The sequence below is a fragment of the Mastigoproctus giganteus genome, chromosome 4 (assembly GCF_048544385.1).
Source record: "Mastigoproctus giganteus isolate SK-2022 chromosome 4, ASM4854438v1, whole genome shotgun sequence".
Taxonomy (NCBI): Eukaryota; Metazoa; Arthropoda; class Arachnida; order Uropygi; family Thelyphonidae; genus Mastigoproctus; species Mastigoproctus giganteus.
The window spans coordinates 233,301,974-233,315,749 of record NC_143578.1 but is presented as its reverse complement, the minus strand read 5'-3'; the positions used below and the strand labels follow the sequence as shown (position 1 = coordinate 233,315,749).

Below are 13,776 nucleotides of genomic sequence, written 5' to 3'. Positions count from 1 at the left end.
GTGCAGAAATGTATTAGTTAGATGGGATATAGATCTTTGCGAATGAAATCCAATAAAAAGACTCCACCTGATATACCTAATTGCCATAAATATCTTCCAAAAAAATGAGTAATTAATGGAAATACGAGAAATCATGCAAATAGCAATCATGACAACCAAACATACATTTTATTGCATTTACGTGTACAAACTGAAATGACATGTTAACTTTAATAGTACGTATTATGTACTGCAATTCAGCAAAATAAGTCCTCAATATTTTGTTGTTCCTCCTCAAGTTGCAATCACAGCCTTGCAACGATCTCGCATAGAATTAATCAACTTCTGAATATACGTTTGCATAATTTCATGATACCATGAAATGCTCTCCCTTACAATGCTCTCCTGCAGCTGAATCTTACTCATTGGCTTCTCCTGAGCAATTTTAGATGACATTATGTCGTCTAAAAAATCGTCCAGAAATTTTCAATAGGGTTCAAATCTGCACTGTTGCTAAGCCAATCCAACACTGTAATGCCAGCATTTCTGAGGTATGACTGCATCTTAAAGGAGAAAAACGAGGGAAAACATTGGTATAAGTATGTTTTTAAGCCTTGTGAGACAAGAAGACAAACTCATCATTAAATCTAAATAGCATAAAACTTATCAATTTTGCTGTGTGGTAAGGTGCTAAGTTTTGGACATTTGTATGGTGATCCCTAATAATGGATTTCAGGCACTCCTCAAAAGATAGCAGTGTAGGTTTCTGCATTCACCGCTCCTTTAACAAACTTAATTCGTCCCACCCCTTTGCTTGTTATGCATCCCCAGACCATCTGACTGGCAGGGAACTTCACAGTTGATGTTATGCAGTCAGGATGGTATGCCTCAAATTTTCATCTTCTGATATATTGCTTCCCATCTGAGCCATGCAGATTAAATTCGATTTGCCAGAAAAGATAATGGTGTCCCATTGCTCTTTTGTCCATGAAACATGCATTTTAGCCTGAGCAAGTTGCTTCTTCCTCATTTGCTGGGTCAACAAAGACATCACCTTGGGCCAATAGGCATGCAGACCACATTCCAAAAGTCATCTTTGGATAGTTCGTGCACTTGTTTTCAACACCAGAAGCCATAGCCGTTTCAAATATCAATCTTGGGAAGACGTAGTGACTCTTATGGCCTCATCCAGGTCTACTCTTCCCATCACTGGCATTAATTTCAGCACCCGGGATACTTATTTTATCAGCGACAGCATGCACAGAAAGCTCTTCCTGGGACAAAGCAACAACTACACTTTTCCTTGGTGTCAACTGAACATATGGAGCCATGCTTACACCTCCGCAAAACAGAATACTAATGAGTGTGTATACCCTTCCAACACCGTATTTATAGAAACAGCTGATACAATACCTTGCAATTACTATCTGATGAAATAGAAGCATTATCTGACACAATACCTTTGCTTTGTGACAAACAAAATTACTGCAATCAAACAATCTTATGTTTCACCACAAATGTTACTTTTTTTTAAAGAAGATGGAGTTCTTTGTCCACCACTGTCTATATATTTTTTTTATTTCAGTTGAAAGTTACAATATTACTAAGAATCATGGTGCAATATAATCAGATGTTAGATTGAATGACTGCTTCAAAAAATTAGTATAAGATTTAAATTCATTTATCATTTATATTACTGATTTAAAACAGTTTAAACAGCAGAATGTTGTGAGAGAAAAATAGTATACAAAAACCAGGAACAGATTTATATAAACCTACACTAAATTAATTCACAAAAAATTGTCATATGCAGAATGATAGTATTCTAGAACTCATCATGCATGTCTGCTGCCCAGAAGTCATGGAGAAATTCCTTTGCATTTCACTCCAGTGCAACTTCAATGTCTTTACCTATTCTTATTACTAAGGTGATGCCAATGTATGGCACAGTAAATGTACAAGACAGTACAGCCATTACTTTTGAATCAATCTTGTACTACCTACCTCCTGCAGTATGCATTACCTCTCACCAGTGAAGAAATTTTTGTACTGCTCAGAGAATTGAGCATAAGGTACAATGTCAATTATCCAAACATATTTGTACTATGCAATATAAAGCAGGTGGGCAGATAAGTAGAGATAATGTATGTATGCAATTCAGCTTGAGAAATGGGCAAGACAAAAGATTTATGTGACTCTGATTGTAGCATGATAGTCTGCATTGGGCACTGGTATTAGTATTTCAGAAACTGCAACCCTGCTGTGGTTTCTATGTATGATCACCTTAGGTTGTCAAGATTGCTTAAATTATCAAATAACAACCAGCCAAAGGCAATCTTGTAGACATTTTGGATGGCCATCATAGTTGGAACAGCTTGCTGAAAGAAGTCAACAGAGTATATAATAAGGCTTGTACAGGGTAACAGCCAGTCAAATAACAACCCAATACAATGGTAACCAAAGAGGTATTTCAGAATGCACAATTTATCATAATTTTTTTTTTTTTTTTTTTTTTCTTTTACAGTGGACTGAGGAACACCAACACTGAAGGATTGGAAAAACATTGCCTGGTGTGATGAAGGGCCCGAGCATGTTCTTTGCCTCCGGGCCGAAAAAGGGTAGCAACGCAACTGGGTTGGCATAATAATAATAATAATAATAAAATTTTGGGAGCAACCATTACACAAAAACTTTCCTCCACAATGAGGATGAAAATTTGTATAATCTCTTGTAGCACAGAACAAATGGAAAGTAAAATAAAACAAATGACAGGTTTAATGTTAAATAGTAAAACAGAGTATGTTAAATACATACAGTAACAGTAATACAAAAGTTTTCGGTTATTATGGTAACCTTCATCGGTTGCACTGAAAGTTTAGGAACGTAGTACTTAAGTGCATGTAGTGCCAGTCATGCACAGTAAACTGCGTGATGTAACAGCCAATAGTTTGAAGTTGAAGCCTGTGGTTGTGAAGTATGGGAATGTTGCCAATGTTTGTCAGTCATGAGAATGGTTGCCTCGATAACGGGGCGGACACGACATCCACTGCTTCTGTTGACTGAAGTGTTAGAGCACGTGATGTGTAATAACTCCAACCAGGCGTGGTGCGCCGATAATGGCGGGATCAGTCGACAACCGTGACATGGGGTTGGCAATGGCCGAGTGTTCTATGTCTGCTAAGTAGATGGCTCTTTCGTGTTCCGCGATGCATTTGCCGAGTCTTCTGCCAGTTCCTCCGACCCTCCGATGTAGCAACCAGTGCAGTCACAGCAAGAAATGTGGTAGGCTAGTCCACATTGTAGTAAGGAGGGAGAACCAGTGTTTTCACTCTAGAGATGAGGGATCACAACTTCCTGCCCGGAAGCTGCACGCACTTTATCCCATAAGATTTTAGGACCCTAGAAACCTGCTGTGAGAGGTTTGGGTAGTACGGGATAACGGCGGAGTCATTACCTTGAAGGTTCCTGTTGGTCGCTATGTGGTCACTTGCCTGTAGGTCACGCCTGTCTAGGGTACTGGTGGGACAGCCACACCTCGCAAGGTCCGTCTTGAATTGCTAGGGTCAAGATGGACCTTGCAAGGTGTGGTAATCCCACCCCCTAGACAGGTGTGACCAACAGGAACATTCAAGATAATGACTCCACTGCGAGCGCCTTTATCCCATACTACCCAAACACATCACAGCAGGTTTCTAGGGTCCTAAAATCTCAAGGGACAAAGTGCGTACAGCTCCCGGGCAGGAAGTTGCAATCCCTCATCTCTGGAATGAAAACACCGGTTCCCACCTTACTACAAAGTGGACTAGTCTACTGCATTTCTTGCTGTGACTGCACTGGTTGCCACATAGGAGAAACTGGCAGAAGGCTCGGCAAACACATCTCAGAACACTAAAGAGCCATCTGCTTAGTGGACATAGAAAACACTCGGCCATTGCCGAGCACTTCTGGTCAACCCAACACGACACTGACCCATGCTGTGCCTGGTTGGAATTGTTGCACATCACGTGCTCTAACACTCCAGTCAACAGAAGCAGTGGATGTCGTGTCCACCCCATTATTGAGGTAACCATTCTCGTGACTGACAAAACGTTGGCAATGTTCCCATACACCACAATCATAGGCTTCAACTTCAAACAATTAGCTGTTACTGTGGATGACTGGCACTACATTCCTAAACTTTCAGTTCAAGTGATGAAGGTTACCATAATAACCAAAAGCTTTTGTATTACTGTTACTGTATGTATTTAACATATTCTGTTTTACTGTTTAACATTAAACCTGTCATTTATTTTATTTTACTTTCTGTTTCACTCTGTACTACATAAGAGATTATACAGAATGAATCCAGAGCGCACAGGCCTCTTTACCCATGAGGATGATAATGTGTAGAATCTATACAAAGAGACCATTGTACTGTACGTCTATCAAAATTTGTGCTAATCCTTTGCAAGATACATACTGCAGTGACCATAAAACAGAATCTGTAGTTCAATCCTATCCTCACAGGTGTCAATACTGGATTTACCATGATATAACTACTAAAAGTTTCTCACATAAACATGTATTAGTTTGTGCAAGAAATTTTTTATTGGCTGAAAAGTGAGCTTAAGGACAATCTGATTTCAATCATATTTAATATAGGGCTATTTGGTCCAATCATTTTCCAAGTGTGTTTCAAATATAAAACTAATATTTACCATCTTGTTAAAAAAAAAAAACCAGTAAATTTAATAACCAAAAGTTCTCATTATAATGAATGTGTTTTTAGACTATATCTGCAGGAAGTTTTACTTACCACAAATGAAAAACTTGTATCTGATACCATTCTGTTTGGTGTGGGAATCTTCCTCGCATCCTTGGAAACAAAACATGAATTATTAAAAATAACTCTCCAGTTTAAAAAACTAAGGTTAAATCTCATTTTTCACAATTCATATTGTTAAATATAATCCAGTGAAATACACATATTTGCCTGAAACAAGTTGCAAAACTAAGGCTGTATACAACTTGTCTTGAGAACAGAATTCCAGAGTGGAGTCAAAATGTTCACATCAATGCAATTTTATTTAATTAACTGAATATGCCTATACATAGGAAATCTCCTCTTCCACCACTGGGTTACAATCAGAAAACAATTTAATTTGCAAACATATGTGGAAATCTGTTTTTTACCTTTTGAAAGTTAATTATTAATTTCTATGTAATGACATTCTTAAAACTTTTTTTTTGAGGGACGAGTTTTGTGATTAGAATGGATCAACTGAAATTTTGGTTTTGAGGATCACAACCATACACCCATATTTCACCATCAGAAAAAATGCAACTGATGAAATTACTCCTGAGAGTTTTTAGTGGTGAGCCTTTTGGCCACCATTCATCAATCTTGAAATTTTGCTAACTCTGAACACAGGACAAGGTATTTGGTCAAAATCATCCAGCACAATCCAAAGGAGATTCCCAATTTGGCAGAAATTTTTCACATGGTTATCTAGTGATCAGAACATTATTTTTTTTCATACAACATAGCAATCATTTCATCAATGATTGAAGTTGAAGATCAACTTGAACACTGGTGATCATCAGATTATCAGCCATTCTAGAACTGTTTCATGTACATTTATTCTAGAACTGTTTCACTGACAACCAACAGCCTTGGTTGAACAAGTACAGTAGAGCGTCAGTTATCCGGAATAATTAATGTCAGACCTCTTCAGATAGCAAAATTTTATGGATAATCGAATGCAAGATAAAAGAGACTTTAAATAGTGTGAAAAAAAAATATATATATATATTTAATTAAAAATAATAATAATAATAATAACTTGTAAATAAAAATTTGCACATTTACATATGTATGTATATTTGGATATGTATTTTACTGTGAATTTTATGTGGAAAAAAATTTAAAGTAATTTTTTAAAATAATGTTTGATCATTTTTTGGGAATATTTTTTTTTGCTGTGAAATCTCTCAAGTTCCTTAACCGTATCCCCGTCCGCTGGGGTACGTACCAGCCCCAACTGGGTTCAGTAAGTTAATTCTATAATTTTTACTCTAATTACAGAGCTGAAACTCGCTATAGTTGGAGCCAGAACTGTTTTCTTGAATTTTCCCACTTAAATTTTCAAAACCTTCTATTGAATTTCACGCAAATGACAAAAATGTGACATCAAGTATGCAATTTTTCAGGCCTTTTCAATTAATTTTTTTACCCTCACCCTAACCAGCCTAGAGCTTATGAAACCCGACACTTGATTCGTTTCTTGGTGTAAAGCACGCGAATTTCTTTTTACAGAGAGGAGCAGTTCTGATAAACAACTCCGCGTGAATACGAGCGAAGCGTGGGAGGTATATATCACGTCAGCAGTACAGCTACATCGAGCCGGTAAAGGAGAAGTGTAAAAAAACAAAAGACGAATAGGAGCTACTGTTTTTGACATAAGAGGCAATAAAGCCATACAGTACCAATAACAGTTTATGGAAGGTGAACAGATCGTATTTCCTTTCTTCAACGTGTATTGCTCCTACGAACAGAAGATCAAGGAAATTCATCTGTTGGAAATGGGAAAAACTGGTGTAAAACTGATAACACTGCAATGCGCATTTGATAAAAAAAAAAAAAAAAGTTTGCTTTATTGTAATTGTTTTTAGTAAACAATATCAGAACAGCAGTTTCCTGGGTTTGATCTTCTAACCAAATTTCGAGAAAATATTTCTATTTATAGCTGCGTTATAAACTTCTAAACTTCGAAACTGGTGCATCAAAAGAAAGAAAAAAAAAAATCATCCGCTATGAATTTCTTTCTTTCTTGAAATGTGTATTGTTCACATAACTGCAATATTTGTAACTCAAAAAGTATCGTTAGAAGATATTTGCTTGTTACGCTTTGATGTCATCGCAAAGAGAGAAATTCTGTTTTAGTACAGAAGCCGAATAAATTCACTATCCACGGTCATAATGCTGTTCTGAACTACAATAAACAGATAAACTCCGCTGACAAATAGACTTACTCCCCATCCCCATCACTTTGTTTTACTGTGGTTTTTGGCAGATGAGTCTCTCTCTCTCTCTCTCTCTCTCGGGCAGAAAATTTGTTTGTCGGAATGCTGCCCATCAACTATCAACTCTTTTACCGACCTTCTAATGTATGTTGTGTTCAAATAATCCACTTTGCGAAATTGGAAAGTGCTACATCAATTAGGAGCAAAAACGGTTTCCCCCAACATAATGAATTACTTTATAGGTATAATAATGATTTTACTGTCTGGAAGAAAGTGTCCACAATGAAACAATTGTACAAGGTGAAAACATGCGGTCACTCAAAGGATAAGCAATACAGCGATGTTTGAAATTTATAATGCAGTTCACTAGCTAATATTTCCAGAGGAATTATTCTGGATTTTTTATCAAATGAGCACCAGACCAAAATCGGACTAATTAGTAATTCCGCATCCTAGGATGAACTGACTAATTAGAACTCCAGCATCTGTGATGAAACGTCATGCACACCGATATCGTTTGCTACAGCAATAATGTAAAGAAATGAAGCAAAATATTGTAACAGAGCTATAATGCAAAATAATGTTAGAAAGTAAAAATGTAAAATATTGTTCTCTAAAACAATTGCAGTTTCCGCATCCTAGGATGAAACTGACTTAGAGCTGCAATGCTGTTTTTTTATTATTATTATTATTATTATTTATTTTCTTTATTTATTTTTTGTTTTTGTATGGGCGGCTCCTACAACAAAAGTTCATCTCGGCCTCGTTGCTCTGTTCAGTTTTTACGCATTGTCAGGGTAAGGCCAGTGTGTGTCGTGAAAAAAAAAAAAAAAAAAATCATCCCGCATAGGAATATCCCATGTTGGATGAAGACAGATGAAAAGGAAGGCGAGAGAGAGAAAAAAATTTTTCATCCCGCATGGGAGAAAGTGACAGGAAAGAAAAACTGTTTGTGAGCTTATGTGTGTGTTCTGTATTGTGATGTTGTATTTGGGCATTCTGGCTACCTGGAAGCAGCGATCACCTGGACGACTGACTCCAGGTACTCGTCCCTAGCAGGAGGGCAAGATCTCCCCTACTAACTGCACGCCCTCCTCCCTAGTAGTAGTGGCATGTGATGCAAGAAAGCAAGTGTATGAGCTTATGCAGCATCAGCCAAAAAAAAAAGTTCCCAGGGAGGAAAGAAAAACTTGTATAAGATGAAGAGAGGGAAGGAGAAAAGAGGAGAAGCACTATCCCGGCCCAGGGAAGCCCCAATCCAGGATGGATTGCTAGAACAACACAAGAAAAAAAAAATAATAATAATAATATAATAAAATAAAATAAATAAATAAAATAAATGAAAGTAAGTGCTCTGGACCTTTGACAATCTCTTGGCCTTCTGCCCACCAAAAGAGTATTTTTTATTTCTCTCTCTCTCTCTCTCTCTCTCTCTCTCTCTCTCTCTCTCTCTCTCTCTCTCTCCCCCCCCCTCCAGGGTCGGACTAGAAAGGGTGGACTCCCTCCCCTAAGGAGTTTTTTTTCCCTCAAGTGAAAGAAGGGAATTGGAAATTTCATGAAAATGAACCCTGTTTTTCTTCATTCGGTGAACGGCTACTCTGTCAGCGCAAGAGAAGTGAAATTACATTTGCAGCTCAGAATGGAATTCAAACATTGAAACACATGACATTTTATGGTGAATTTTTCGGGCGTTGTGTGATAATGAAAATTCAATTTTTCGCTGGAAATTTTTTGATGATATCAAATGCATATCAAGGAAATATTGAAGTATTCGATAACAATTACTTACAATTTCCCAATCCCTCACTACGAGTAATGGATTGTTCTCACAATCTGTTACTAGCTGCGCATTTTTTTTTTTTTTTTTCGTTTGTACACCAGGTGAGATGCATGTGAAGTTCCTTCGATATCAGTTTTTGAAGTTTATAACGCAGCTATGAATAGAAATATTTTCTTGAAATTTCGTAAGAAGATCAAATATACATCCATGAAACTGCTGTTCCGATTTAGTCCTCTAGAAACAATTACAATAAAGCGAACTTTTTTTTTTTTATGAAATGCGCATTGTAGTGATCAGTTTTACGACATTTTTTTCTTTCCGTTTCCAGTATAGCTTCCAGTAGATGAATTTCCTTGATTTTTTTTAGTAGATATTGAAGAAAGGAAATGCAATATTTTAGTTTTTCAAAACCAATTCGTTGCAATTCTTTCGTACAACAATTACGAAAAGCAATAAAGCTACTGTTGTGAGTGAGCCATGCAAATTAGTGTTTGCAAGTAATGATGCTCAACTGTTTGTTTTCCACGAAAGTTGTTTACAGTTTCATTTTCTCCTTGGATCACCTTGGTAACGTTAATGACGTAAGCTTGACCAGTCAATTATCTCTCTGCGTGCGTTGATTCGTTTTAGTCAGAGGTGCCGAGCTGACGCGCGAATTTTTGAACTAATGCTGTAACGCGTTTTATTTTCAAAGCTTGGATCTTGTTTTGCCGACATCAAAATTTAATAAATTGAAATGTGATCGTACATTTTTGCTGTTTTAGAGTGAATTAATAGTTTTTGCTGAGCGCTAAAGGTAGGAAATCAAAGAATATACTTCTGTTTATGTATATTGAGAGTTTCAATTTGGAAAATTGAGTAGAAATTATGAAAATTATTAGTTTTCTTCGGGGGAAGCAACTTTCGAGTTAGGGTTAAAAATTAGACAAAAACAGGGCGGACCAGGCTCGGGTTAATAATATTAATTTGATATATCACATTCTTCCTGGTTTTCTGTCCATTTCAGTGCTGTTTCTTTTCATTGACATAGTACTAAAAAAGCTGAGAAAAATAATAAATTGCAGTTTTGAGCTGATATTATTCTTACTGAACCTGGAGCTAAACTAAACATAATATGAAATGAAGAGAACAAAATATGTAATGGAAAATTCGGTTCATGGAAGCGAATGATTAAGCTATCACTCATGGTTTCCGAGAAAACCCATTAGTCCTAATCCAACATTTCACCAGATACATATAAAAAAAAAAACACCCAGACAGAAATACTTTCGTAGCATAATAAAGATTTGTCTCAAATACTACTTGATAATAATAATAATAATAAAAAAGAAGAGGAAAATCAGCTTTTCAAATTATTCCAGATAACTGACTTTCTACCATATCACCAAATGTAGTTCTTTAACTTTTAAACAATAAAAGTTTTCTGCAGTGTAATATTATATATGATTACTTTAATGGCTTTACAAAAGATCCAGTCTGACCCCCACAAAAAAATATGATTATTGGAGGGTTGACTCCATTGACAGCACAAATATGCAACTTTTACTACAAATAATCATTGGTAATTATAATACTGCAGAAAAACTTACCGAGATAGGTGTAGACATTCGTTCAAGAGTATGAAGTATACGTTTTGCAGTTGAACTCATGCAGTCTATAGCTTCATTTGACTTGACTTGACATGGTTTTAACCTATTCTTTGAGGGTCTTTGAGTCTAAATGAACAAAACCGAATTAATTAAAATAAAATACCAAAATAATATAATAAATAAATTAATAAAATAAAAGGTTTTTCACTGAAAAACTTTTAAAAGTATTTATATCAAGCATAAATGGAAATTTATTTTTATTAAAAAAAAAAAAAAAAAAAAAGAAAAAAAAAGGCATACCTAAACAGTGCATGCACACACCTCACTTTATTAGGTAACCACAGTCACATTGCAATTGGGCTACTGTGTCATACAACTATGATTTGATTTGATTCATACATTCCAGGCACTAAGGAGAATTCTCAGCAATTGTGAAGATGGTAGGAAGAGTAAGGACAACAGCAGTAGTGAACTTATATAGGAAATACCAGTGCATGACCTGTGGTCAAAAACCAGTGGCTGATATCCAGGAAAAGCGGAGGACAGTCAACAGGTGTGCTCTTATGATGGAGAAATAAGTTCAGTTTAATTAGCGAACACTGCTGCAGGCAGTGTTCCAACATTGCCAACAAAATTGTATAATGTTCCAACAAAATTGTATAATGTTGGTATAATGTTCCAACATTATACCAACAAAACAACAGCAGTAAATGACTTTGCCAAACAAAGTCATTTACAAAGTTTACAAAGCCTGAAGGGATGCCTACAATGGACTTTGGAGCATCATGTACTAGCTCAGTGGAAAAGGGTCTGGTGACAACATGAAGTCATGGATCTGCTGTGTATGTGTACAACAAAAAAAAAACTGATGAGTTGATTTTGATTTGATTTAACAGTGCATGGGCAATTCAGAATACAATATGCCAAGTCCACAGGCTGGTGAGTTGTTGTTGTTTTGGTTTTTAGGAGCATTAGCAACTAAGGCCATATTGCTGCGGGGATATGCAGTGGTCATTCCCTGACCTTTCCACATCCTCCGTATTTGGTGGTCACGGGCTCGAACCCCGGTGTAATCAAGAAGCGTGTGCTATGCACTGCTGCTCCTGCCCACCTGGCTACGGAGGCGCCAGGCTGGTGAGGATCTAGGACACATTCTGCTAGGAGCCTGCAGGGCTGCTCATTCATATGGCCTAATGCTTGAGCACCAGTGTATTTAACACCGTTGCAGACCATGTACAACTGTTTTACATGTAAAAGTGGAAAACAGTTGCAAGCTTTAGATTAGAATTTCTGAAAGCAGCACATTTTGATAATAGTTGTGTGAAAAGTAGAAAATTCAAATTTTATTTCAACAAATCAGATTTTGAACACAGCCAGCTTTGAGAATATTATAGTAATACATTCAAGAATTGAAAATTTCTGCTATTGGCACAAAATAGGAGAATGATGACATTCTATTTTAGCTATCTTACTTGAAATAAACACATTTACCTGATATGGCAGAAGTGATAGTCGGGCTCGCCTGGCTGATGCCGCCCCACCAAACATTGTGATGCCTTCATAAAATGGAGATTCAAAACTCTTGTCCTTTGATGCTGGTGAGTGACCCTAAAAAAATTATGGATAAAACTGAAACTCACAAATCTGTAGTTTGTATAAAGGGCATAATGAAGCTGAACTACATAATAAGAGAGCACAGAACAACGTAAAGAGAAATTTGCATGGTGCTCTTCTTAATTAGTAGAGTTTCAGTACCCTTTATACTTTATATAAATACTACTACATAACTAATAAAAATTTTAAAAATAAATAAAATTGGTAAAACATTATTACTATTCTACAGATTCCCAAATGGCTTGCTTGTAAACAATAATCTGGCACTGTTATGGTCCTTGAGGTTGTCACAGACATTCTCTCAGATATGCCAGACAAGCTGTTCTTGCTACCTGGGAGTCTAAAACGCTGATGGAACTGATATTCGGGTGACACTTAAGTCAAGTGGACCCAATTTCGGCGAAGTCCGGACGGTCTGTGACAGCCAAATCCTCTGCTTGCACCTTCACGATGGTGGGACTGTTAGTAATCCTGGGTATAACCTCCATGCACAAGTACATGGTGGGTGACCACCCAGGTGTGAACCAACGTAAGCAGGGGTCGAGGTGTGGCGCCCACACCACATGGAGGAACGCCGCCCCTCTATGTTACCAGGCAGTACTAGGTGGTAGACGACTCTCATCAACCGGTGAAATACCACCACTTTGCTTATTGGAGGCTTGAAGTGGTGGAACCCATGTTTAGTCTCTAGAGCTAAGTTCCGGCCAACCCTTCCCTATCTCTTCCATCATGCAGTATGATTGATGATTTTTGAGGTTATGATGAATGTCATGGCAAGATCCAATATTCCTTACATTTCGAGGGTACAGCTCTAAAACGGTGTTCGCAGGCCGGCCGCTAGATAGTACACCGGACCAAACCTATTGGTAACTCTCTAGGAGGCTTCCGGATCAGCTAGTGTATAATCTTGCTACCTCTACTCTGCCAGATAGTGACTGGAGGGAGTCCGAGTAGTGTGTATGCGGGGAGCATTATCGAGGCCACGTTATGTCAAGGATCTGAGTATATTCTTACTACATGTACGCCATATCCAAAAATTTCATTACTTCATAAAGCATGTCCCACCCACTTTTTCTTACTATTGAATACACCATGAATTGTCAAAATAATAGAGCAAGCTTATCTGCGAAAAGATCTAAACCTCCCAAGGACTTCCTAATTCATTTCACAAATATACGTGGTCTCAATTCCAATCTCAACAATGTCCATTTCCACTTGCAGTCTTCCAAACCCCATGTACTTTTTCTGACTGAATCTCAGTTATCAGTTGATTCAACTACTACTCATCTCAGATGTCTAAATTATTTCCTGTATGATTCCTTTCGCCTCAAAGGTGGTACTTGTGCATATGTCCGTTCTGATATTCCCTGTCAGAGACTTGGCAATTTGGAATCTCCTCTCTTTGATCTTCTCTGGCTTAAAATCTCTCTACCTCATTGTGTCAAATTCATCTGTTGTCTCTACCGTTCTCCCAAATCCACTAATCACTTGGAGCTCTTTGACTTCCTCTCTTTGCAACTTGACTTGCTCCAGTCCAACTTTCCTAACAGTGAGGTAATTTTCCTTGGTGATTTTAACGTTCACAACTCCAGCTGGCTTCCGTTTTCTAGTTACACCGACCCAGCAGGTCGAGATGCTGAGGCTTTTGCAATTACTAATGACCTAGCACAGATTGTTCATTTACCTACAAGAATACCGGACAATCCTAATCATACAGCCAATACGCTTGATCTTTTTCTCACAAACAACCCTTCTAAGTACAAGGTTGAAGTGAGAGGTCCTTTAGGCACTTCAGATCACAACTTGGTGATT

General features: G+C 37.3%; 1 protein-coding gene across 2 annotated transcripts in view; it reads right to left on the bottom strand.

Annotated features, from left to right (window-relative positions):
* LOC150087490 (uncharacterized) overlaps window positions 1-13,776 on the bottom strand; it is a 259,633-nt gene that overhangs the window by 151,899 nt on the left and 93,958 nt on the right. For both annotated transcript variants that reach the window (XM_090371210.1, XM_090371211.1), the window contains exons 5-7: window positions 11,842-11,958; window positions 10,351-10,476; window positions 4,775-4,834 (exon numbers count right to left, since the gene is read on the bottom strand). In XM_090371210.1, the coding sequence (XP_090227336.1) occupies window positions 4,775-4,834; window positions 10,351-10,476; window positions 11,842-11,958 (303 nt within the window). The remainder of the gene's footprint in view (window positions 1-4,774; window positions 4,835-10,350; window positions 10,477-11,841; window positions 11,959-13,776) is intronic.